This window comes from Triplophysa dalaica, chromosome 20 (assembly GCF_015846415.1).
Source record: "Triplophysa dalaica isolate WHDGS20190420 chromosome 20, ASM1584641v1, whole genome shotgun sequence".
NCBI classification, from domain to species: domain Eukaryota; kingdom Metazoa; phylum Chordata; class Actinopteri; order Cypriniformes; family Nemacheilidae; genus Triplophysa; species Triplophysa dalaica.
In genome coordinates, this window is record NC_079561.1 from 2,614,098 (window position 1) to 2,641,155 (window position 27,058).

The following is a 27,058-nucleotide window of genomic DNA, read 5'->3' on the forward strand; positions in this document are numbered from 1 at the left end:
GCCCCATCTCCCTCTCGCAACATTGTACCAACAGGCTCTTTGTAAATTGATTTATGTTTGACTTCCTGTGTTTGTTTGAACATATCCACGCTTCCCTTAAATGTGTTTCTTATCAGCAATGCCTTTGATTTATAGCTGGGTTACTAACGTTCTCTCTATATAATGTGTGTGTAGATCGAAGGTCAGGGTCACGGCGCAGTGTTTGACTGTAAATGTTCTCCAGACGGGCAGCACTTTGCTTGCACAGACTCACATGGTCACCTGCTCATCTTTGGCTTTGGGTCTAGCAGCAGATATGACAAGGTATTGAAGCTATACATAATACATACAGTAAACATCTGGACACAAATGAAGATATTTTGAAGAACGTTGAAAACCAAACAACATTGAACCCCATTGACTTCCATTGCATGAACGAAAAAACACTGTGACATTTCTCAAAATATCACATCTTTTTTGGTCTCACAGCAGAAGGAGTCATATACAGGTTTACACCCACCTGAGGGGGAATAAATGATGACATAACTTTAGGGTGAACTTTCCCTTTAAGTTTACATTTTGTTTCTGAATCTATCTGTTTCGATCTGATCTCTAGATCGCAGATCAGATGTTCTTCCACACCGATTACCGGCCGCTGATCCGTGACGCCCATAACTTCGTCCTGGACGAACAGACCCAGCAGGCGCCCCACCTCATGCCCCCGCCCTTCCTGGTCGACGTGGACGGGAACCCTCACCATCCGCGCTTCCAGAGGCTGGTTCCCGGCAGAGAGAACTGCAGAGAGGAGCAACTTATACCCCAGATGGGCCTCACGTCGTCGGGTAGGAAACGCTCATGAGCAAACAGACACTTACATTAATAATGATCCTTCTGTTTACACTAACAACGTTTACAAACACACAATCTACAATCTGTCACCGAGCACTGATGAAGTGTCTCTGTTATTATGCTTTTCTCTCATAGGGCTGAATCAGGTGGTTAGTCAGCAGGCTGCAGAAGGTTCTAGTCCTCTTGATAGTATGATTCAGAGACTGCAGCAAGAGCAGGACCAGAGGCTGGGCTCTGACGGGAGATCCAACAGAGGTGGAGCACATTTACTCAAACAGAGGGTTTACTAGATCAAAAGAAGGGTGGGGATGTATCAAATATTGATTGTGTATAGAATTTGCGGCAGATATTAAATAATTTAATTTTTTTATTTACTAATTTAAAAGAAACAGATAATTCCCAATTATAATATTTAAAATGATTAAGACAATGAATCAGTGTCCTTCTCTTTTACAAATGTGTATAATGTGAAAAAAAATTGAACTGAAGACTACTGAAGTGCCTTGAAATGAACAGCTTTGTGTCCAAATTTTAATGTAATTTCCACCGAAACAGAAAATTAGGGCGGGGCATATTGAGTGAACTTTACTTTACCTCTCCGTCTGGAATTTTATTTAAAGGGGTCATACGACGCTGAAACATGTTTTTCTGTGTCTTTGGTGTGTTGCCCCTGCATGTTTTAGACACGTAAAATTGCACAAATCAAAGTGTCGGAACAAAAGATGCATCTATCTAAGAGCGAATGCTCACCCAGACCTGCCTGAAATTCCTTGTGTAACCACACCCCCACAAATCTACATCAGTTTGTTGTATAATTTGACTAAGAATGCACAAATGTATACACAAGTATAAGGTGGGTGTACCTGTCAGTACAATTGCTTTGGATCCTGATGTTCCAAATATGGTAAGAGGCGTTACATTTCCGTCACACGCTTGCAGTATTCGACCCATCACTACGCACTGGTTAACTGGCCAATCATAGCACATCTCGCTTTTCAGAGCGATGAGCTTTTTTCAAAACCTGTTTTTCAGAGAGGCTGGACAAACATGTACGGTATATGGAAAGTAAAGCGACCCCTTTAATAAGATGCTCAAGTGCAAAATATGTCAAAAGATATATAAATATTGGTGGAAGTGAAGGACTGAAGTCTTGAATATAGACATTTTCTAAAAGTAAAATTTTGTTTATGTTGTCAAATCTAGTTTATAGAGACATATTCACACTAAAAGCCAAAAAGACTTCAATTTTGACTTCGTGGAAAGAATGATTATAATACTGTTGATAATAGCAGCGATGATGTCATGTCTGCTTTGTGTGTGTAGGATCGGTCAGTTCCCCCACAGAGGTCTCTTCTCCACCTAACGTGGGACTCAGACGCAGCGGTCAGATCGAAGGCGTTCGTCAGATGCACAGTAACGCCCCCCGCAGTCAGATCGCCACCGAGAGAGACCTGGTGGCCTGGAGCCGAAGGGTCCTCGTACCCGAACTATCACCAGCCGTTGCCTGGTAAGACACACACACAAACATTGCACGTTACCTCATTTGTAAGTCGCTTTGCATAAAACCGTCTGCTAAATGACTAAATGTAAATATCTTTTCGACTCACATGATAATATACACACAGGCTGTGTTTGGCTATCAATACCAGTTTGGACGTTTAATGTTGTTTCCAGTCTGATGTTGATGAAGTGGTGCTGACACTCCTACATGAATGTTTGTGAATGCAGTAAGCGGGAGGTGTGGCGTACGGCTAAAGGAGAGGAGGAGATCAACATCTACAGATCTGAGAGGAGGAGACGCAGCATACACAGCCAGTACCACAGAGAAAACCGGGTAAAACAAAAAAACGATAGACACAGAAAATGGAGAACAGTTCCACTTGTTTTGTGGTTAAAAGGTGTATGTTTAGTTGACGCCGTACCCAAAAATCAAAACAAGTTGAAACCCTTTACTTCGAAAGTCATTCATTTACAAGCCATTAATTCAAAGATTTTGACCATTTCAAAAGATTGTGTAGTCTGCAAGGAAATACTTCCCTTTGCCACTGTGTAAAATTGAAAATATGCTTTTATTTAAAGCTGGAAATAAATTAGTTTAGGTTTAAATTCCATCAAATTTATTTTAAATGTTTTTGTCTTGTTGCTGTTTAACAAGCAAATATTAATGCGACATGTGTTCTGATGTTTGTATATTTCATACAGCACGCTGTGGAAAATTCCACAGAGGAGGGGCGGCGTCACCAGGGCAACCAGCACAACTACCACACGCGCCTGGCGGTGGAGGAGACGAGTCGTCAGAGTGAACCCAATGAAGAGGAGCACAGCGCATCAGAGGTGCTAACAGATGTACTGTCCCTTTAAGAAACACTTACAAAACTAAAACTAGCTTCACTTTCCATGATGGTGGTCTTGTTTAGCACCATTGTGTGTGAAGTCTTCCATCTGTAGTGTTAAAATCTCTGTTAGAAGTGTGAGTGAGTTATAATGTGTTTAGTGTATTGACATCAAATCTTTAGGCTTCTGTCACAAATTTTAGTATTAACAAGTAACATTTCAAGATTATGTTGAAATCATTTTTACGCATGATTTATAAATTTGGCTAAATATAAATTATAAATTTGAATAGAGGAAAAGAAAAGTCATAAGGACCATTCCAAATTACAAATACATTTCTAGGTGTAATGTGGTCATTCCTGTCCAGTGTCTGGTAACTTTCAACATAATCAAACCTCAGGAGTGACATAAAGTCACCCAATAGCAATGTGAAAGACTGACAACATGAAGAGACATGTGAAAACTGATCAAATTTCAGGTTATCACAAAAAATATTTTTCATATTTCCTAAATGCTGGTAGAAATATTAATGCTGTATTGCTTAAAAGCGAATATTAACTTTTTCTTAGCAAAATTTGAGGTCTGAAAAAATACAGAGCATCCTAAATGTTATTTTGACCTCTTTCTCCGGTTTTCATTTTCTGTAAATAAATGCAAATAGAAACATTTTCTATATTCGTAGTAGTACAGCGTAGAATAAAACAAAAAATAACATTTTACCTTAACACATACCTATAAATAGTAAATAAAAAAACAGAAGATTGTCTTGTTGTTCTAGGATTTGTGAGTCAGGAAAGTTGTTTTTGTTATTTGATTTTAATTGCTTTTGTCACTTGATTGTACATATACAGGACTTTTACTTGAGTTGTCCTGAGTCGTCTAAACAAAATCTGATCAAAATACTGATACATAAATTAGCAAAAATACAAAGACAAATAAACAACATGTCTACCCCACTGCTGCAAACAGAAATCCATAGTTTTTGGTCTCTGGTGTTTTTTAGGGAGAGGCAGATCAAAGACCTCCGAGCAGAGAGTCGTCAGATGAGGAGAGAGAAGTAAAAGAACCCTGGCCTGATGATAACAGCAGCTCCAGGTGAGTGATCATGACCTTCAGACCTCACGTGACACATCTGAGCTCCTGATACACACCATCACACATATATTCTGTCTCACATCTGAGCGTGTACATTCACAGCGACTACTCCAGCGATTACTCCGACTGGACGGCAGATGCCGGTATTAACCTTGAACCGCCCAAGAAGACCAGCGTGAAGAAAAAGAAGAAGAATGCCAGCAGCTCAGAGGAGGATAGAGAGAAGAAGAAAGACTCCAAGAAGGACAGGAGGAAAGAAAAGCAAGACAAAGATGAAGTGCTACCAAAGAAGAAGACGCCAAAGGAAAAGCGGAAGGTCAGTGGTTTTTTGGGTAGAAATATCATATAAGTGTATGTACATATATTTATGTTTACGATATATTTTTTAAGTAATTACATAGACCGTTTCAACGACAACAACATAAATAAACGTTACATGGCCCACATTTAACTTCCGGTACACATCTGGAAAGAATCAATAACTGTCGAGTAATTTTATTGTAATTTAACAGAATTAGCGTACAACAAAATATGAATATAAATGAAATATAAAAAATTATATTATAACCATGACAGACCGGAAGTTAACTTCGGACCATGCACATTGATTGATTCAATCGCATTTTTTCCCACATTATTTAATATTATTTACAGTTTTAACATGTTTTTGATGACGTTATATCAACTTTACATTAATAAAATATAACATATTAGGAGATTTTGCATTTTGAAAAATTTCAGATGGAAATGCCTCCACTTTACGTATTCTATTTTATGACCTTGACTTTGTACTAGAGCTCTTTTTTTTATCTCAGCTCTGATTCGCTGTGTTTATATTTTAGAGGATACCTGAACTCCAGAACCAGGGTTTGACATTAGAGGAATGGTTACCATCTCCCTGGATCACCGACACCATGCCACGAAGATGCCCTTTCACCCCACAGATGGGCGATGAGGTGAAAAACATTTGCTCGCACAGCAGTCTGCTAAAGCACATTTAATACGTAAACGTTTGTTTTGAGGATGCTTCGTGGAATTATCAACATGTCTCTAATGTTAAACTGTTTGTTGTGTTCAAAAGCTATATTATTTTCGTCAAGGCCATGAAGCTTACGTGGAGATGGCAAAGAAAAACAAGATCTTCAGTATAAATCCTAAAAAACAGCCCTGGCACAAGCTGGAGCTCAGGGTAATTCTGATTTCCAGTCGTAAGTTTTGCTGTTTGTCACAATGTGACTGCTCAATAAACGTGGTGATAATGTGGATTTGTGCTATAGGAGCAGGAGCTGTTGAAAATCGTTGGCATTAAATATGAGGTTGGTTTGCCTACCCTGTGCTGTCTGAAGATGGCCTTCCTGGATCCGGACAGCGGCAAATTAACGGGCGGCTCTTTCTCCATGAAGTGAGTCACGATGACCTATTCATGATGGTCCTTCAGTAGCTTTTAACCTGCCGCTCACCGACTCATCTCTATTTCTGTCTCAGATACCATGACATGCCTGACGTCATTGATTTCCTGGTACTCCGTCAGCAGTTCGATAACGCAAGACAGAGGAACTGGATGATAGGTCAGTGTGTGATGTTTGTTTATTTTCGTGTGTTTATGTAATTGTGTCTGACTGTAAATGAATCTTTCTTGTCAGGTGACCGTTTCCGGTCGGTGATAGATGACGCTTGGTGGTTCGGTACGATCGAGAGTCAGGAGCCTTATCAAGCTGAATATCCAGACTCTCTGTTCCAATGCTACAACGTCTGGTTAGTTCATGACACGCTTACGGAAAATTATGCAAAATATTGTCGAAGCCATAAGCAATAAGCAGATTTTGTCTTAACCAACCACGTATGAAACGTCAAATATATTGTGATGTAATATAGAAAGATATTTTATTGGTCAGAGCAGCAGGTTCGTTTCAGTGATGACAGAAAAATGACTTTGTCATGACTGGTTAGGCGAGAACATTAGTAGTATATAATATCTAATGCTTGTTGTTATTATGTTTTATTACGTATATTAACAAAATGGTGAATTTAATATGCCTTCAAGTTTTTCCGGCTGTAATGGCTGTGTAACTTTACTGCCCTTTGGCGGTTTAGTTTGAAGTGTTTAAATAGAGAAGATAAAGTGAATGTGTGAGATGTATTAACAGTAACAGTAAGTGACATCATATGTGTTTTACAGTTGGGATAATGGGGACACAGAAAAGATGAGCCCATGGGATATGGAGGACATTCCCAATGAAGGTTTGTGTTCATCTTCATCTTCAGCACACTCCTCTAAAACACAGATTAATCAAAACTGATCCTATAGATTCAAATGAATCGTGATTCATTTAGTGAGGGGTGCAGATGTGTTTTAGGTTCATTAGGGATTGGATATTATGAATTTTGGTTTCATGATTTTTAGATGTTTCAAGGAAAAAAAATTGAACCATAAATAGTCCTGATTTAAGTTTCGTTACGAGGAAATGAGGAAACTTGATTGAATAAAGGATTCCTGTTTTCATTGAAAAATATGTGACCAGCAGTACAGTTTAAGTTAATAGTTTTAAGTATTTGGTTTCTCGTTCTTTCGATTATGATGATGTTTCTGTCAAAAAAATGACATTAAAGACCTCTTTGAATGACGTAAACAATGCTGTTTCAACGCTGGTCCAAAATAACTTCTAAAAATATATATATACAAGAAAATACTAATATTAAATTAATAAAAGCTGAAGTGCACCGGAAGCACAATTTATATTGTTTCATTTATTTTTAAAATTAGCTTTTATTTTTAGACTTTTTGTTTTGTGTTAATTTTTGTTAAAGTTTTTTCAATTTTGGTGTTTATTTCAAATGTTGCTTTACAAGATTAATAATTATTTTTTATATATATAATTTTACTGCATTAAACTTACTTCATTTTTTTTGAGACAACATTTAGTTAAGTTTTTACAATAATGATATTTCGATATTTAATTTCAATGAACAGAAACGTTTTCAAAGTTTTAATTTTGGTACACTAAAATAAGCTTGACCGGACGTGCTTCTAGGCCATGTTGCAAAGTGGTTTAAAAATCTCTCATCGTTCTGGGATGTAGTAAACATGATTATTATCTTCGCAAGCACATTTTAGTAATAGAAAAACAGCTCCGATTTCCAGAGCACTCGCACACACACTCACGCTCAAACATGTTAGTTGTTATGGCAACTATCAAAGTGTTCTTTAGTTCATATGGGATTGTTTTTACCAACATTAGTGAGTAGTTGGTCACCCCACCTCTTTCTCTCTTTCTCTCTCTGTGTAGCAGTGTTTCCAGATGAATTGGGTCTAAGTGTTCCTCTAACTGAAGAAGAGCAGAAGGCATTACTGCACAAGCCCCTTGAAGGAGAGTGGGGCACACGTACACGGGATGAAGAATGTGAACGCATCATCAGGGGCATCAACCAGCTTTGCACTTTGGGTGTGACATAAATGACTGAAGCAAACATGCTGTCTTTATTTTTTGATGGAACATACAGCCTGGCTCTGATATTGTTGTGACCGGTTCTGTTTCTCCTCCAGATGTGGCTACACCGTTTGAATTGCCTGTCGACTTGCAGGCATATCCAACATACTGCACTGTGGTTGCTTACGTCACAGATCTGAGCACTATACGACAGAGACTGGAAAACCGTTTTTACAGGTCAGCTTGTGCACACGCATTCAGACACGAAGCAGCAAATTTATGAACACTTATGGGGGAATGTGGAGATTTGAGTTACATCTAGTGGTGAGGTTGCAAATTTCAACCAACGGCTCACTGCACCCCTCTCTTTCGAAGCACCATGCTCTGTAGAGCATTTTGTCCCTGTAGGGATACTGTAGAAACAACATGACGAATGTCATGAAAGGGGACCGCCGTGTGTATAGATAGAAAAGGCCTTTTCGCACTTTCAGTTTTTGACTTCCGCATCATTCGTCGCAGGGTAAACGATGTTCCGGTTACAGCAGTATCCAAGTCTGAAAAGACTGTATGGATTAAATGCCTTTGTATAAATAATGTAAACAAACTTAATACCTTTATTACCACCTGTTTAAAGTTAAGTTCTTAATTTTAAAACACCCCGCAGCTAAGAGGGGGTAGAGCACTGCATTTCAGCCCATATTTTACCACGTAGCTCACACGTGGATCGGGCCTCGGGTCTGTTTAAGAAAAATACGTCAAATAAACAGATAAACGCAGAGATATAAATTTTCATATTTAATATATATTAAAGTCGCAAAAAATAACAGTACAGATAAACTTAAGTAGCTTAAATGACACAAGCGCATTGTATTACAATGGGATTTAACTTGAAGGGGAAATTGCTTTACTCTGCGGTGACGTTTAGGTCTTTATACACCTATGATAAATATTATATTGCATTTCTGTCAATACATCCTCTAAAAAACCACACACTGGACCCTTAATATATTTCAGCTCATAGACGAACTTCAACACATATATATTTAACCTGCTAATGATCTTTTCTCAGGCGAATGTCGTCACTGATGTGGGAGGTACGTTACATTGAACACAACGCTCAAACCTTCAATGAACCAGGTGCGTTCATTGTCCGAACTGCCAAATTCGTGTCAGACCTATTGCTGCAATTTATCAAGTAAGTCTTGACTGTCTAAGTATCACAAAGAAACTTGATATTGCCTTGAAATGACTGATCTGGATATATGTGAGAAATTATGCATGTTTGACTCCTGCTCGACTGCTTTTCCTGATGTTCCGCAGGGACCAAAGTTGTACAGACATTATTCCGCTCTATAACAGTATGAAGAAAAACGCTTTCTCAGATTCAAGTGATGTAAGTGTCATTGATGTACACTCATTGGACACACACTCACATTATCAAATATGAAGGAGAATTGCGCAGATGCGCATAACCAGCAATGCTTAATATGACTTATTTTACTTTTTATGAAACCATAGGATGAAGACGAAGATGAGGATGAGGAGCATGAGGCACCCTGTACGTCTACCCGCAATAAGAAGGTACGACTTATCCTTGTCATTGGATATGCATGGTAGGCAGTACAATGAACAGGCCATGGCTCAATGATGTAACACCTGGCTAATAGTGAGTTTTTGTCGCGTTGTAGAGCCAGCAACAGCCCATCCTGAGGAGTCTGCGGAGTAAGCCGTCCTCAGACCCGCAGGCCTGGAAGGGGCGCTGTAGAGAACTGCTGGAGCTCATCTTTCAGTGTGAAGATTCAGAGCCTTTCAGACAACCTGTGGATCTGGAAGAGTATCCGGTAACAGTCACATGTGGTCAAGACACACAAACAAACACACAATGAAATAAATAATCAATTGTAGTTTTCATGTTTAGCATCAGGTGGAAATTATCAGGGCCTGGCTCTTGAGGCAACATTTTTCTAAAGGATAGATTCATATATCATATATGTAGTATTAACACAATTTTTTTTATGTTTATTGTAATTACAGGTATTTTGTGACATCCTTAAACTGTAGATTTGTTATGTCTGAAGTAATCTTTACTTATAACACAAACTGAAAAACAAATGTTAGTCTGAAAGTGATATTACTGACACATTTCTGTTTTTAAGCTATTTTTTTCTGTCTCTTAGGACTACTTAGACATTGTGGAGACTCCTATGGACTTTGAAACAGTTTTGAACCGTCTGTTAGCGGGAGAGTATGACACACCCATGGATCTTTGTATAGATGTACGTCTCATCTTCAGCAACTCCAAAGCTTACACACCCAGCAAAAAGTCCAGGGTATGAAATCTCCTCATCTTAAAATCTATATGTCGTTCCATGTTGCACTTTGATCCTATTTTTTTACATTGGTTAATTTACTTTATTTATCAATATTTCCCATAACTTAACCTGTATAGCAAGGCGCTAGCAATGCCAAGGTCATGGATTTGATTCCCAGATATCACAGATGCTGATAATTCTTACATTCACCAATGTATAAGCCACTTTGGTTAAAAACATCCGCCAAAGGCAAACATGAAAATGTGATCATTGTCTGTTTTTGTTTGCTTGTGTGTGTGCGCCCTTGTGTATACAGATCTATAGCATGAGTCTGCGGCTATCTGCTCTGTTTGAAGAGCATATCGGTTCAATCTTGACTGTATTCAAAGCTGCTCAAAGTCTGCAGAGCAAGCGGTTCACTCGACAGCGCCTGCACACGAAGCGATTGACCAGACAGTCTGTGAAGAGGAGGAGGAGCTCATCTCCTTCAAGTTCCGCATCTAGGTACAGATCGTATCTGATTGGTTGTTGCAATGTATTGGGCTCTAGGATTGGCCACTAATCCTGTATCATGTAATGTTTCCTCAAATAAGTAAAATCAATATGTGACTGCTCATACATAGCTTATACAGTGTGAACAAACAATAAATATTTCTATTATTATTTTAGTTACTGCTTAGCAATGTCCGAGTACCACTGCACCTTACTATTGTCATGACGGGTTTTGCGCAAGCATTCTTTCACATTTTCTCATGAAATGGATGAAATGTGAGTTGGAAACATGGATTAAGTTTCCCAATGTGGACTTTTTTCTGATTTGCAGTCCGGAAAGGAAGAGGCGGGTCTCCTCCCGTGCTCCGCCCCAATCTGACAATGCAACTCCACCCAATCCCGCTGGACCTTCCCGACCTCCATCATTACGACAAACGCTTCCGCAAATCAACGGAAAGGCGGAGACTCCTGCTGCCCCTGGACGGACACGTAGCTCTGCCCGTTTCGGACCCCAAATCCCAGAACCCCAAGCTGCGCAGTCAGCTCCTCCTCCACCCACCCACAGCAAAGCAACAGAGCCCTCATCCAGAGTTCTGCGCACTCAAAACTCTCACTCCATTAATGCCTCCAAAGAGCCCGAGACCTCTGCCACCTCCCATAGCAATGAGGGCGGAGCCAGAGAGTCACGGAGGAAGCTTCGGACACCTGTTAAACTCACATCAGGTATGTCTGCGCAGTTCTGCTCAAACCTTAATGGGTTTGATTCGTGGTCTCACAAATTATGTTTTATGTTTATTATCTCTTTCTTAGCTCCAGTTGATCGCAGCTCTCCTCAGAACAGCGTGCATCTGAATGGCCACACGAGTCAAGTGACTATGGGAGAAGTAAGAAGGGGGCGGGGCAGACCCCGATTAGAAGCAGAGATAAGGACCGTGGTAGAGCCAGTCCCCTCACCCCCACCCTCTGCCAAAAAGAGAGGGAGGAAAAGCAAGAAAGAGCTTGAGGCCCTACAAAGAAACTCCTCCCATGAGGAGGAGCTTGCTCTGTCTACTGGTGATGAGGGCGGGGCTTCTTCTACAGCCCTGGACAGCAGCCTTTCTGATTCAGGTGTGGTCACTCCGGAGAACCATAGACCACGAGGAAGGCCACGACTGATGAAAACAACCGAGCCACCCCCACATACTCCAGCTCCGTCGAGCCCCAAAACACTTAGAAGGAGCAGTCGACGAGGCCAGGAAGAGGCCACGCCCCCCACCCCTGGCCCCGCATTGAGGGAGGAGCCAGACATTTACACAGGGGATGATAGTAGCTCGAAAGGAGCAATGAGAACGCGTAACCAGGGCCGAAGGACAGCCTTCTATAACGAGGAAGACTCTGAGGAAGAACAGAGACAGCTTTTGTTTGAGGATGCCTCCATTACGTTTGGCACGTCGAGCAAGGGAAGAGTCCGCAAGCTCACCGAAAAGGCCAAAGCCAACCTCATCGGCTGGTAACCAGGCCAACTTTGTATGTCCATTGTGACATAAGCCCTATCCCGCCCCACTGTTACATCACATTACATTGGGGAGGGGAAGCATTCCTGCTGCTATTAGACTGTCGTGATTATCTGAATCTTTGATTCGGACTCTAAATGGATTCTTAGATTTTGAATCATTGTCTTTTAGGGTGACTTTACTGGGCATTTTCTGTCCTCGAAAGGGTCACCGCCCCTTATCAAAGCCCCCCCACACCTTTTACATTTCTTTCACAGAAAAACCACAAATGCAGTTAAGTACTGATTATCATATGCACTATTTGAATGCCAGTGAAGATAGTTACGTAGACAGTCTTATACGAATCCAAATACCTGATTTCATCTCTCAAGAAAGCACTTATTTGAGAGTGGTTGAGTGTATATGTGTGTGTGCGAAAACTTAAGCTCGTACTCTGTTTTGTCTCCTTTATTGTTAATTTCATGCGTTGTTTTTACACGGATGTTGCTAAGAGAAACAAATCAAACACTTCTTCAAAAAAATCTATTTTTACCAGAATGTTCAGAGTGCTTGTGTTAGTGGCTGTGGAGCGAGATTGGAGTGCAGAGAGAAGGACCACATGAGATGCTTTCTTCTGTTTCGTCTATCAATGTCTTTCTCTGTACGTAAAAAAAACAGATCAGTGGCAGTGATGATTCTCGCATGTTTTTATATAATTAGCAATACCTTGTGCCTTTTCATACTATCAATACATCATGGTTCCTTACTCCCAGTGTGTGTGTGTGTGCGACTGTGTGTGTGTGCGTGCTTGCATTTGATGCTTCAGTGTATTGATTCATTCAGTACAAATGTGTGTAAGTGATCTGTTGCTGGGGTAAAGATTAGTGAGCATCATATATTCCCACTAGTTCATGCCATTTGCAGTTTTTGAAGTATGTAATAATAGTGACATCTTCCCTCTGCGCCCATTATAAAGACAGTGCTGCTATGATTTTTGGGTTTCCCAGAATGCACTGTGATCCCACGTATATCTCTAATGATGACTCGAAAAGTATTTGGACACTTTTTAAATGTAATTTTTTTAAGGTATTTTAAGGTATTACTTCACTTGATTTTTGGTCCCAAGATTTTATTACTCTTGACGAAATCAACAGATTTGATGTGATTTATGTGTAGTTATTGATAGCAGTGTATAGTTCATCCCGAAAAAGTGGTATTTGTTTTTTTTTAGTTGCACTGGTAGTCCTGAAGTGTCCTGGATGTTACGACATGTTTTTTCACACACATGCAGAGAAATGCCCAATAAAAATTTGTTTAACAATAGATTTGAATTACATTTTCTTTCACCAAACCGGCACGTGTTCTTTCAGGACACTTGAAATAACTTATTTTATAATGCATTTGTGTCCTTTTGAAGCTGGAGAAAAGGATCCCAATTAACTTCTCTCTTAACCAGAAAACCTCAAAGGCCACTTTTTTTAAATATGCAATTTGTCTTTAATGTATAGTGAATACATTTTCAAAACCATTATACGGAAAACTTTTGCATTAGCATTTTTAGTTTGTGTTGGATTATGATTGAATAGAAACGTTCCCAAATTAGTGTGTATTGTTTTCTGACAGACATTAAAAATGTAAAAATATTACAGAATCATAGTACATTATTGTGATATATTATATTGCGGTAGGCATAATATAATATATCAACCCAGTCCTACACATGTGGACATGTTCCTCCAGGTTTGAGAACCAAAAAGTGTCCAAATACTTTTTGAGCCCACGGTACACTCCTAAAAACCACTATTAATAGATTTGTGACCCTGCCTGTGAAAACCAAAGCTTTTGTATTTTACTGTTTCTACATAAAATTATCCTACATATTGTAAATTACATTCTGTAGAAATATAACCGTTGTCTTTGAAAAATCATAGTTGTTAAAAAATTTTAAATGTTATCTTACAGTTAGATTATGAGACTTAAGCCTGGTTTTCAAAAGCAGGGTCATGTTTTAATGCATATATAGAAGACTGCGTGGGCTTATTGTTTCAATATTTTACCATTTAGCCATACAACATGACTCTTTCTCTGTAATTTGGTCAAATTGTGAATTACTGTAGAACTGCACATTTCGTCAGAAAGAGGATCACATTGACACACTGTTGGATATTTTACGTTCTCTTAAGAAGAACACTTTCATCTGATGCATTGACAGGGCAGCGAATGACACAAGAGGCAGTATGCATGTCGTATTCTGTGTTTTGAATGTGCCTTGACTTTTTGTGTGTATGTACATGTGTAAGCAAAGAGAATATGTTTGGTATTGTGTCCCACTTCTGTGTCCGGACCCCTATATATAAAAATGAAATACATATATCATATAGTCTCTTTTTATAAGGGATGTGGATAGATGGATGACATTCAGCCGGGTTTGTTGCCAAGTGAAATGTTCTTACATATTCTCAGCAGTTGTGGTCTGGGTCATTCATATATTTAAAGTGAACAGAACTAATCCGGCCCATTGCTTTAAAACTGGTTCATGAACCAAAGCCTATTGAATGTGTGTGGTTGGGGTGTTGAAGTATGCAGCTGTGAATATATGCAGTGAATGCATGTCTGCGTGATTTTAAAATCTGTATGCGTGTGTTTATGTACATGCCCCATTGAGCTAGTGTTTATAATCTGTTGCTACATGAAAACTGTATTATATCAGATTCATGACCCCTCTGTTATTACCATACTGAACAGGAAGTGTCGCAGACATTAATGGATTATAAAAAGATGTTGGACGGGCTTTTAGAAAGGAGATCAAAGATGGATGCATGTTAGTATATTCTCTGGTCTTTTAAATCTGAAGGTACGATCACGTCGTGGGATCGGGGTCTTGTTTTTCCTTATGCGGTCTTGTATCCTCAGACTGTGAGAGGTCTTTCTATGTTAGTTTGTATACTTTTATATAAAGGAAAGTGTAAATAAAAACGTTAAATAGAATGTGTGTGTAGGGTGTACTGCTGTCACATTAGTTCATACTGATATTTTAAGGAAATAAACATTTGTGTTTGCACATATTGCCTCGTTCTTAAATATGTTCTTTTAAATCCTTTGCATTGGCTTCTTGTGTTTTCCAATTTGACAAGAAATTAGATATTTATTTTCAATCAATTTGCAGCAATGTGGTGACTAGGACTAGTCAATCTCAAGTAAACATGAAGCTTAAATGACCGTCACCGTTTGGTTGTAGTCAACAATATCGTGTAGAACAGCGCCTTCTTTTGGGCGTAAATTGGAACTGCGTCTGACAAATCAAAAGTTATTATATATTATTAATGTATAAAAGTATTGCCAAAAATAACACAGTGGTATAATGATTTTAAAAAAAGTTCAGCGACCCTGCTGACAAAAAACATGTTTTGAATGGTTTACATTATACATATCATTATCAATTACTAATATGAAACAAATCTGTATTCTGATAAATGAATTTTCAGTGAGTGAATTTCAGGATGGAACAGGAGTGTTTACACCCAGAAAGCAGGGTTAACTTACCACCAAATTTACCTTAAAGTTTTTGGAAGCTTAAAGTTTTTGACTGTAAAACAACGTTTTCTTTTTAGTTTTTTTTTCAGAGAAGACTTAAATCAGCATCAGTGTATAAGGTGCGATATAAAATATAAAACTTAAAGCGCTATTAATTAATGATTTAGTTTAGTATATGAATATTTTAAATATATGCATTATTTTTATACTATACTATTTAAAGCATATTCTCATCTTTGTTACATAAAGTGTAGATTTGTTGAGATGTTTGTTACTGTTATTTTATCGCGTCTACCATGATATTTTACCAAAATTGTGTTTTGTGTATTTGATCACATTGCTAATTTTGAAGGCAGTATATACAAAAAATGGTTCCTTCTCTGTATGTTCCTTAAAAATCTACCTTTATTTGGTTTTCTGAAAACTGACTTTGCATTGTTTCAGCTTTATTTGCAACAACTGTGGATGTAGTCATATTAATGGAGACCATTTTAATTCTAGAAACTACTACATTGGTCATAATTTTGGAAAAATTGTGTAATGCTTTTCAGTACAGTACACTATGTATGATATTTAATTTGCAGCATAGCATGAAAGTCTGCTGGGACAGTCATATGTCCAATATATCATGTAGCCTATATCCCTTTCAAATACACATACATTGTGTTTTTTTGTTAATTTCTATTGACTTTGTTTGCTAAAAGGCCTTGGCTTTCCAAATGTTAAAAGAGGTGGAAACGGCCTATCCTGAAAGGCCACTCGGAGTTAAAATACGTCACTATTAACATCCTTTAACTGTTGGAAATTGTAAGGTGTGTATATTTATCCAGTGATATTTGGAAATGTTTTATTAAACCTAATTCAAATTATACACAGTATTTAATTTAAATGCATACAGTTCAACAACATCTCACATTATTTCATTTAAAGATTATTTCATTTTAAAAGGTTAAATAATAACCTTTAAAATAAGATGAGCTGTGAATGCTTAATTGCTGAGAATGGAAATGTTATTGTAATATTGCTGTAAAATTATAATGTAATAAACGTTATCTGTGCTTTCACGCCCACTTGACGCTCTCAAAAACACACACGTGCGCAGACAACCCCTACAATTTAGTAATGATTCCTTAAAATTACCCTGGAGAATAAGTTGCTATGGTTCTTGCATACCCTGAAAGTTACCTCTGATATGGAACCGAAAGTTGAGGTTATCTGCTAACTAACCCTTAAACCTACCCGGGTATATCGCATTACCAGCTGGAAGACCCCCAGTTCCGCTTCAAAATGTAAAGGGTCCCCATCTGTTATCCACCTAAATTGCCTCCAAACGCTTTCATACATAAGTATAGCGTCAGTAGGATTACAGCATCTATAGTTCCATTAGAATGTATGCGTTGGCCATGATTTTAGCACAGACTTATAGTCTTAATGGAAAGAATACTTAAACAAACAAATTGCTTGTTGCGTCCGCCCCTGACGTGGCTGCACGAGATGCGCGCAGAACTACTCTCGTGGGGCGCAGCTATTGGACGCGCGCAGTTTAGTAAAGTTGAACTTTGAGGCGCAGGTGCCAAACCGAAACTTCCCGCAAGTATGTAAATATAATACACAAGCCTTTCAAGGCCATTCTTTCGCCTTAACGAGCCTTATTTGAGATAGCTTTTTTAAGTGAAAACACTTACCCTGACGATAGTGAATTGGGAGAAAGTTTACTCACAGTCTCCTCTTTGAAGAAGGTAAGATAAATTCAAATGTGCACGTGAGTAAATTACACGTTTCCTGAATTGCGGTAATATCATGTTTTTTAGGTTGCTTGTGGGTGCGTCGTGTAGGCTAACTGCTGACTTTTAATAACACGTTAACTGTAATTGTTTCCTGACTGACATCTTATCCATTTTTACGTTATAATGAATTTACTTTGTAATGTTGTTGTCGGACAGGTAAAGTGATGCCTCAAATTACGTCAGCTGTCATCCTTCAGTTAACTCTTCTTCTGTCAGCGCTACCTGCGCAGTATATCATATCCAGATGGACGAGCGGTAATGCTGTGCAACGCGACCAAGCCACTCAGAGGTAAACACACAAGTTTGTTTTAGTCTTTTCGTGGGGACTTGGGGTTTACCTACTGACCTACTGGTATTTTCTAAACCACATCCCTTAATCTAACCCTAATAGAAAACGTCAGATACTGTGTATCATTTAGAATGCTTATTAATCAGTTTCCCTCACTGGGAGCTGTGGAGCTGTATAACCTGTGTGAGTACCAGATCTCTTAACCACAAGTCTTTCAGTTACGTCACATTGTTTTGTTGATTTTTTTTCAAAATGTTTTGTCGATTGAGGAAGAAATGTTACATCATTTACACTTAGCAGTTTAAACAGTGCAAGTGACAATGGCATAAAGACAAACGGTGATGATGTCATAAATGCTGTCAGTGCCAGTGATGATGTCATACATACTGCCAGTAATGATGTAATAAAGATTTCAGGTGTCATAAAGACGATGTCATAAAGACTGCTAGTGATGATGTCATTAAGACGGTCAGTGTCATAAAGACAATGTCATTAAGACTGCCTGTGATGATGTCATCAAGACGGTCAGTGTCATAAAGACAATGTCATTAAGACTGCCTGTGATGATGTCACAAAAATGGTCAGTGTCATAAAGACAATGTCATAAAGACTGCCTGTGATGATGTCATTTAGACTGCCAGTGATGATGTCACAAAGACGGTCAGTGTCATAAAGACAATGTCATAAAGACTGCCTATGATGATGTCATTAAGACTGCCAGTGATGATGTCACAAAGACGGTCAGTGTCATAAAGACAATGTCATAAAGACTGCCTGTGATGATGTCATAAAGACTGCCTGGGATGATGTCACAAAGACGGTCAGTGTCATAAAGACAATGTCATAAAGACTGCCTGTGATGATGTCATAAAGACGGCCAGTGGCAGTGATGATGTCATAAATAGTGCCAGTGGTGGTGTCACAAAGCCTAATCATAAAGAGATGATGTAATGACATCATCACTTAATGAGTCATGATGTCATTAAGTCAGCCAGTGATGATGTCATTATTGCCAGTTATGTCATGCCAGTGACAATGTCATAAAGACTGCCAGTGATGATGTCATAAAGACTGCCAGTGATTATGTCATAAATACTGCCAGTGATGATGTCATAAAGACTGCCAGTGATTATGTCATAAATACTGCCAGTGATGATGTCATAAAGACGGCCAGTGCATAATTTATTGAAAAAAGTGTTTTATGCATCCTGCTCCTTCTACAAAAGCAATATCTAGAAAATTTCTCAAGTGCCTAAAAACCATTGAGCTGGAGACTGTCCACTCCTTCTCAGCTTTTCACATTGCCAGTCAATACATTTTTTTGAATTGTTGCAAAAGTGTCCTTTTAGGTATTTTTGGTCAGCGCACACCCCTGTCATGAGGTATCCATTTGGCATGCTTTTGTATGTTAGGTATAGCATGTCACACTGTTGTCACGGCTTCAAAGTGAATCTACTCATTTGATTTTTGGAATCATATATTTATTTCTTATTTAGAATTCTAGACACATGGGTGCTCTTGAGAAAAAACTACTTAAACACGGCGGCTTGGGTTGACTGGCTAAATTCCTGGATTCCTAAACTACTGTAAGAGTAGACAAACTTCTATTTTGCAAACATACTAGATCATTCAGACGCTCATTATTCCTCTCATGTCACAACAGATCCTTTGAAGAGGAAGTCGATCCACAGCAAACCATGGAAGAGGCGCTCAGAATTGAGCTTTTCATGCATGACAATGAGCATGGATATTTCGCAGGTGCTATGTTTAATAATTCTGTGGTATTTTAATGTAATAGATTTAACTACACTATGAAGAAATTAGTAACAATAAATTGTTTTGTTTCGCAAAAAAAAATATCTGTGGTTAGTCTCAAAGGAACCACGAAGTCCCAGGCCATCATATGTGTTGCACCGTGTGGGTCAAGTCGTCATAGAAAAGCAGAATGGAATGCTGGGGGTGATAGTGGGCTGGGATGTAGGACTCCGAGCTCCCCCGGAGTGGACGAAGAGAAAGAAATACACAGACTCAGAGGTACAGAAGCACATGATCAGTATTACAACATTAAATGTTCAAACATCATTTTCTAAAATGACAGCAACAGAAGGTCTTGAAAAGGTAAAAGCTGAATGTTTATTTGTTTGTGTAGTTAGAGAGGGCCTTGGACACTCCTCATTACAGAATTCTGTTCAGTGGACCGGATTCTTCATCAATACTGATTGGATATATTCCACAGAATAACATACAGCTCATTAAAGGCTTTAAGGTGATATTCTTGACACCAATAATAGTCATTTTTACATTTTACTTAAATTTAACTAATAATGTTTAGACACCCTACTAATCAGTTTTTTTATGTTTGTGTTTGTGTCTTGGATGTATGATTATTTGTGCCACAGCCGGATATTCCTACTCTAGAACAATATTTTTCACAGTTCGATGGGGAAAGGTTTGTTATGGAGGAATGGTTAGAAGAGATATACCCTCAAGACTGAATGAGCAACAAAACAAAGCTTTAAAAGGAATCTGCACTTGGAAACATACATGAACTCTTCTTTCATATATTGTCAGGGCGATGCTTTTTAAATGTCCCATTAGAAGATCAAAACCCATGAAGACTGACTTGGAAATATTAGATAGATTACTTGATATAGCCTATTTATTTTGATAAGCACAACAAAAGGATTATTTCTGTTCAGGGAATGTCGTAAAACAACAGTATTGATAAAAGATAAACAGTGTTTAAAGTAAAAACATACATAAACAGATTACTTTTTACTTGTGTATTTTATCTTTTTATCTTTTTTTTCATTGTCCCATAATGCATTGTGAACCTGAATCGTGTAGGGCTAAACACTGATCGTATAAAACAAACAGCGAAATATAGCTGCAAGCAGCAATTATGTGGTCAAGCCCAACCTCAGCCAAAAGTGTAATATTCTGGACACGTCATATGATCAAATTTTGAAAAACAAGTTTAAGAACCCAGGGAAAAGCAACTAGTACAAAGAAAATTGCTTATAACTTTGGACTACTAGGTGGCGCTGTCACCAAACTTTGATGAGGCAGACAAGATGTGCCAGTGATAATGCATACACAAAAGTGTCGAGAAGATACAGTCACTTGACCCTTTTCGGAGCTTGCCTTAGAATTTGTTGATGCTGTATACGAGAACCATTGTATCAATCACAAATCTTCTGATAACTTTCTTGTCAGTAGTCTCCAGATGCTAACAAAATTTCACACAAATCTGACAAGGAGGTGTTTTCTATATAATTTACTATGGCGGACAGGATGTATGGCGGAAAATGACAACTCGGCTTGAGCCAACAAATATACAAATGTGAATTAAATACCATTATGTTGATTATTTCATATGTTATAAGCATTTTAATCAATTTCTTTATATCCCTGGCCTATAACTTTACAAGTCTCTCAGAACTTGACCTTGATGAACCATATGCGTTATGTTATTGTGTACATAAATACTGAATTTTATGACAAAATTCAAAACGGGCGACGCCCACAATGTATGAATTTATGAATGAGGAACATTCGGTATGGTTGGACTTGACATGCATCAAGGAATCAAACAAGACCACTCTTATGATTAACACCAAAGAGTTCAAAAGTTATCAGCAAAAATAGCATTTTCTATATGTCTGGACCAGTAGGTGGCGCTGTGCCGAAACTGTGTAGGTTACCTCAACTCATGACTGCGTTGACATGTACCAAGTTTCGTATCGATACACAAAAGTTTGGCGAAGATACAACATCAAATCCATTTTGTCGTGCTCGTTGTCACATTCGTAGACACGCTGTACGAGAACGGATTGGCCTATCGAAAGTATTCTATTAACTTTTGTCTGCATTGTCTGATGATGCCAAGCAAATTTCGTTAAATCGGGCTTATAACCGTCTAGAAGTACAAAAAAGTAGGTTTTAAAAAAATTCAATATGGAGGGAGCACTTTCATTGTGGAAAATTACGTCATATAGTGCATCGGCATGAGCCAATGGGTCAGAGGAAAATAAAATTTGTTTATATAATGAACGGTTCAAAAGTTATGATATATGCTTCAAAAGTTACATGGAAGTTTGGAGTACTGGTGGCGCTACGGAGTTTGGGTTATAGACTCCCAGGTGAATGACACACGCGGTCGTCACGTGCTCTGGAACAGGTAAGTGTGTTTTGCTTAAAGCGGCAGTTTCTTTTGGATCGAAAGTCAATATGACATTTCAAATGACATTTTAGTTCTCAAAATCTTATTTTTATCTGCAGGTGGTTGTGGATATTTTGATTTGTTTGTGTTTGCGCTGGAGTAAGTTGGTTATTACCTGGAGAGCTGTAAAATGCCGTTTGGTTTGCATTAACACGCAGAATATGTTTTACTCCAAAAGCTTCACAAAGTCTTTACACTTATGTAACTTATATTGGAGAAAGTTGCCACTTAATTAAGGATTTGAAATAAGGAAACGAATGACAACATGTACCTTTCTAATAATACATTAAGGCGTAGAATTAGGGCTGCAACGACGCGTCGACGTCGTTGATTACGTTGATTGCGCGTCGGATTAAAATGCTATTTGAATATTCTTATTTTTCATCACTTCTTATTTAACGTTTCTTCACTTCATCTGTAATGATTTTATAATATACAGAAAATATAAATAATCATTTGTATGTGTTTTTTAATCCTTGTTCACTCAGATCGCAAGCATGTTTAAATATTTAAAGTATACACACCGGATGTCCGGATCGCGTTTTACGCTCTGCTCACATCACCATATTAAAATGTTTCAAAACCGGTGAGCCACAATATTCGTTAACATTACTTACATTAGGTATACAAATACCAATGTGATATTAAATTATTAACAATAATTCATTTACCATAACTTGTTCGGAGCGGTTGTTATAAGTACATTCATATTCGTTTGTTAAAAATATATTTAATGCCAATTTCAACAACTTGAAACACAATTTGTTAATGACTTTGAGTTTAACATAAGACTTGAAACATTTTTCCATACCTAAAAGCCAAAATGTTTAAGAGCCTGTAAATAAATTCGCACATGTGCTTTTTTTTATTGAAACGCTTTGTGATTCTTTACCTTAGTTTAAATAAATAGGCCTACATTATTAATGGATGCAAATGCAATACAAAGCTAAACAAGATTGACACCGACTGTGAATGACAAAGAAAACAATATTTAAATGCAATATTAAATACAGTGCTTCAGTACATTAAAAACATTAAATAAAACTACTTAATTAAAAGAAGATGGTGCTTTTAATGTATTCAAGGATTAAAATGTTAAAACAACATTTATTTATGAAATGTAGTGGAGTAAAAAGTAGGCTATGATATGCTTTATAATGTAAAAAATACTGGAATTTATTATTTAGTGGAAAATTTGCCAAAGGATTAATAGAGTAATCCACAAAAATCTTTATCAGATTAGTCTATAAAACCATTGTTAGATTAGTTGACTAATTGACAAAAATAATCGTTCGATTATTTGACAATAAAATGATAGTTAGTTGCAGCCCTACTTAAAATGTATTCTTTGTTGGCCTGTAAGAATGAACAATCTGAAACCAAGCACATAATGCACTTATTAGACAAATAAATGGCAGTTTGGTATCTTGGATTTACTATCCGGTCTTATTGAAAGTTCCCCATTGACTGCTATTCATTTGCGGTAAATCATGGTATTTCAAAAATGAGTACTTAGATCTCTTGTTTGTTTTAAAATGAGAAACTTTTGAGGTTTGGTTGATTGTTACATTCTGCAACCAGCAAGAGTCTGTTGGGTTGTCTTTGTCGTCGTCTTAGATTATTAGTTGCTCTAGCGTAATTCCAAAATCACAATGTGTGAGATTCACAGGTTCGTTTGTGTGAGATTTTACTTAGACAATCACATTGATAAAGCATCTTAGAAAAAAAAATATCATTATCTAATTCCGAACAAAACGTCACAGTTTTCTTCTGTTTCTATCCTTCGGTCGTAATTCAAAAGTCACAAACACACGTGACGATGCTGAGAATAATGTGACTCCAGCTTTCTGATGTAGCGTTAGAGGCGTCCCAGTAACATCATCCTGGCTATTTGTCCATTCTCGTGATTCCTCCTCTCGTACAAGCAGTGGTCGTCCCAGAGCTTGTCCCAGAATGCAACACGCCTCGCTGGCTTTCAACCGGGCATTGTCAACAGCTTGCAAACACACTTGCCGCCTGCAAAAAATACCATAAAAGTGCATTGGTTTCATTACAGGCCCATACATTTGTTTTCAAATGACAAAGCTGTGATCAGGCTTTTTACACAAAAATTGACATTGTGTGTGCCATGTTATGAAGGAATAGGTAGTAAAGACATTGTAGGAAACTATGATGCCTGTATACACAAAATAAATGTGTGCTGGTAAACTTACCTTAACAGATTGAGGCTTTCAGTGCTGTGTGTGTAGTGGGGGTTACCAACACACACACTTTTGTCGAGTTTTTCAATGCAAACTGAGCGCACATCTTGCATGGTCTCAAAGTTTGAAAACACCACATGCACCTATACAGTAATGTTAAAAAGTAAGCCAGGATAACATACATTGAACTTTAATAGGAGCATTAAACAAATACAATTTATCCATCTCACCTCAGCCTGCATGTGGAAGAGCTCTTCCTCTCTTTGCAAATGCTTGTCTACAGTGATGTTTTCTTCCTGTTCAGAAGATTAAATTGCGCTAAAAAGATTAAATCTCATTTCCGGAAGTCACAATTTAAACGCAGATAGAAGAATAGAGACATATTTATGTTAAAAAGCACCACAGAAAGACTGAATATGTTCATGCAGAAAAGTTAACGACACGCGTAGACTCATGAGCTCAAATATGAGAAATATATAAAAAAAATTAAAATGTCATTTTCACCTTAACATCATTCTGTCTAACAGTCTGTAGGATATAATCCAGTCTTCTGGAAACGCTATTAGTCACATCGTTAACATTTTCTTTACTGTTCTTGACGGTGATGACAACGGTAGCCCGGTCCGGAAGACAGGATAACTCCGCACAGCCCGTGACCTGAACGACTCTGACGTTACTTTGAGGATGTAAAGAGTTTTGATTGGAGACGTGATGAAATATTGATTCGTTCCCGTGTCCGTGGACATCCTCACCAGACGGTAAAAGTGTAGCATAGACACGAGACGGACTGCGCGCCATGTTAGTAAACCATCGAGACGCTATGGCAACGTTTCCACTAGTGCATGCCGGGAAATGGTGTTTTAGCCGATTTTGATGGCGTCACAGTAATGTGACCGTGATTTTTTTTTTATTACGAAATGACCATGGATTTATTTATTTAGAAAATTATTTTTTAGCTAGAAATTATTCAGAGCAAAGTATTCTACTATAATAACAATATGAATTCCTATTGTGAATGATTAATACAACCATGTGATAAAACACTTTAAAAATAAATAAGAAATCAGTTATGAGAAATACAATAAAACTTACATTTTACACATCTCTTACATTTGTAATGTTTACTAGAAATGCGAGAACTGTTTTAAAACAATTCCAAACAGCTTATTGACAGAAGAGGGCAGCAGAGAACAACTAGCTAAGAGGCAAGTTTGAATTTTGTTTGACAGCATACACCAATAAATCCTAATTTTGCTAGTTTTTCCTCATTGTTTTTATTATCTTAAATCATTACACCAATTTTTTGTGACTAAAAAATAAGCTAAGAATGTAAAAAAACAGTATGGCGCTGACTCACTAAGCGTAACGATTGTTGCTGTTTGTTTGTATATTTGTATATTTTTTCCTTTTAATAATTGTTGAAGGATATTCGATTTCCAAAGATAAAAGATGATTTATTTGAATATTATTTACCCGTTTATAATTTCTACTTATTTGCCTTACATTTAGATAATGCAAAACATTTGAATAATTTTGCATTATTATGTACATAATATATAACCTTTAAAGGTATTGTTAAAGTTCCAACTAACTGTAATGGGAGGAGCTGTTTTTATTACATCATATTCTTATTGCTTAATTCTCATGACTGAAAATTGGAACTCTATCTTATTTCATGCTATCTTTTTATTAACAATACATAGGATTCGCATGATTGAAAAATATATATTTTAAATTCTATTATTATATTATGTAAAATAGCGAAAGTCAAAGACAGGCTACAGGACTGTTTGTTTGCATTACTCTCCGTATTAAACTGTGAACCCCTCTTTCTAATCTTGCCTCTGAACATGCGTAGGACATATTTGTTGATATTGTCTCGGGTTACGCATATTTCTACATTAGCTTTGTGAAACTGTTTATCTGATGATGTGTCTTTGCCAAGATCCATGCAATTGGTTCTTTTATTTGCTTAGCCGTGGTGGCTTTGACTCTGGACCTCGGCCACGCTGTTGAAGGAAGGAATATTTAATGTTCAAGCTGGGATGTTGGGTGCAGACGTGGGCTTTGGAGACACTGTGATCGCTTCAAACGAACTGATAAGCGATCCGATAAGTTGAGTAGGCCTACGGAAGCGCAGCAGTCGAGATGTGGACACACGGCACATACAAGCCAATTCCCAGGAAGTAAAGAACAACATAAACTCTGTGTCCCCCTCTCTCTGTGGCTCACATTGATAAAAACATCGCTTTAATGTGTCAATGTCAATCTGTGTCACTTATTAATCCTTTTATAGAGGAACAAATATGCACAATTATTTAATTGAAGCCCTATTCCCTTTTCATTTAAATATTTCGGATTTGATGCTTTGATCACTTTTACCCCATTCATATTTTGAAATCACAAGCTAGGCCTAAGTAAATCCACCACCAATGGTTTCAGTAATTCGATTTTCATCAGAGATCACCTGCGCAGTCCACCTGTCTACGATGTCATGTGACACCTCTGTCCACCTGACCTTTCTCTCAATGATTGGCAGTGCTAGGTCTCAAAAGGGCACGCTTGCTGTGAACCCTGGGAAAATACGTTTCGACTTCTCTTTAGTTCTCCTGGACATGATTACAAACTTCAGCAGGGGAGAAGGGCTGATTCTGCTCGGGGGCATGAATGTGCGGATGCGTTTGTGTCTTTTCCAATGTGATGTCTGTCTGTCTATCCTACTAGCACATTCTGAGCTTAAGATTTTATGACTTTCTCTGTTTCCAATAAACATCTTCTATAAACCAGCTCTCCCAGTGCTTAATGGAACATGTCATTCAAACAAGGCACATAAACAAAAGATCAATTTTCACTTATATTGCGAATGATGTGCATAGACAGTACATTTACATTTACGCATTTGGCAGACGCTTTTATCCAAAGCGACTTACATTGCTTTTATCCTATACATTTTACTTAGATATTTGCAACGCAATGCTCTTACCACTGAGCTACAGGAAAGCAAAATAGACATATTTTGCTTCAAGGGTGTAATTTTGAAAACATAATATTTGTTCATTTTTTT

At 37.8% G+C, this 27,058-nt stretch overlaps 3 protein-coding genes across 5 annotated transcripts in view; 2 read left to right on the top strand and 1 right to left on the bottom strand.

Moving 5' to 3' along the window:
• The window catches only part of phip (pleckstrin homology domain interacting protein), a 32,450-nt gene extending 17,428 nt beyond the window's left edge, over nucleotides 1-15,022 (top strand). The window contains exons 16-39 of one of the 3 annotated variants that reach the window (XM_056732614.1): nucleotides 175-303; nucleotides 596-821; nucleotides 964-1,083; nucleotides 2,152-2,335; nucleotides 2,557-2,662; nucleotides 3,031-3,174; nucleotides 4,166-4,257; nucleotides 4,360-4,573; nucleotides 5,100-5,213; nucleotides 5,339-5,446; nucleotides 5,535-5,659; nucleotides 5,743-5,825; nucleotides 5,901-6,012; nucleotides 6,437-6,498; nucleotides 7,545-7,700; nucleotides 7,802-7,922; nucleotides 8,755-8,880; nucleotides 9,006-9,078; nucleotides 9,204-9,266; nucleotides 9,374-9,526; nucleotides 9,863-10,015; nucleotides 10,314-10,501; nucleotides 10,821-11,212; nucleotides 11,300-15,022. In XM_056732614.1, coding sequence (XP_056588592.1) covers nucleotides 175-303; nucleotides 596-821; nucleotides 964-1,083; nucleotides 2,152-2,335; nucleotides 2,557-2,662; nucleotides 3,031-3,174; nucleotides 4,166-4,257; nucleotides 4,360-4,573; nucleotides 5,100-5,213; nucleotides 5,339-5,446; nucleotides 5,535-5,659; nucleotides 5,743-5,825; nucleotides 5,901-6,012; nucleotides 6,437-6,498; nucleotides 7,545-7,700; nucleotides 7,802-7,922; nucleotides 8,755-8,880; nucleotides 9,006-9,078; nucleotides 9,204-9,266; nucleotides 9,374-9,526; nucleotides 9,863-10,015; nucleotides 10,314-10,501; nucleotides 10,821-11,212; nucleotides 11,300-11,982 — 3,927 coding nt within the window. In that variant the 3' untranslated portion in view covers nucleotides 11,983-15,022. The remainder of the gene's footprint in view (nucleotides 1-174; nucleotides 304-595; nucleotides 822-963; nucleotides 1,084-2,151; nucleotides 2,336-2,556; nucleotides 2,663-3,030; nucleotides 3,175-4,165; nucleotides 4,258-4,359; nucleotides 4,574-5,099; nucleotides 5,214-5,338; nucleotides 5,447-5,534; nucleotides 5,660-5,742; nucleotides 5,826-5,900; nucleotides 6,013-6,436; nucleotides 6,499-7,544; nucleotides 7,701-7,801; nucleotides 7,923-8,754; nucleotides 8,881-9,005; nucleotides 9,079-9,203; nucleotides 9,267-9,373; nucleotides 9,527-9,862; nucleotides 10,016-10,313; nucleotides 10,502-10,820; nucleotides 11,213-11,299) is intronic. The other 2 variants (XM_056732615.1, XM_056732616.1) reach the window with 2 other exon arrangements.
• Nucleotides 15,023-17,057: 2,035 nt separating this feature from the next.
• On the top strand, nucleotides 17,058-20,339 carry si:dkey-261l7.2 (uncharacterized protein LOC569751 homolog). Its single transcript, XM_056732680.1, has 7 exons — nucleotides 17,058-17,234; nucleotides 17,439-17,571; nucleotides 19,068-19,157; nucleotides 19,235-19,329; nucleotides 19,442-19,605; nucleotides 19,721-19,837; nucleotides 19,971-20,339. The coding sequence occupies exons 2-7, from the start codon at nucleotides 17,447-17,449 to the stop codon at nucleotides 20,064-20,066; spliced, it is 687 nt and encodes a 228-aa protein (XP_056588658.1). The 5' UTR covers nucleotides 17,058-17,234; nucleotides 17,439-17,446; the 3' UTR covers nucleotides 20,067-20,339.
• Nucleotides 20,340-22,927: 2,588 nt separating this feature from the next.
• On the bottom strand, nucleotides 22,928-24,797 carry irak1bp1 (interleukin-1 receptor-associated kinase 1 binding protein 1). Its single transcript, XM_056732675.1, has 4 exons — nucleotides 24,499-24,797; nucleotides 24,225-24,290; nucleotides 24,007-24,137; nucleotides 22,928-23,809 (listed from the first exon to the last, which is right to left on the bottom strand). Exons 1-4 carry the CDS (start codon nucleotides 24,790-24,792, stop codon nucleotides 23,551-23,553), a joined length of 750 nt encoding a protein of 249 aa, XP_056588653.1. The 5' UTR covers nucleotides 24,793-24,797; the 3' UTR covers nucleotides 22,928-23,550.
• Between the last annotated feature and the right edge of the window lie 2,261 nt (nucleotides 24,798-27,058).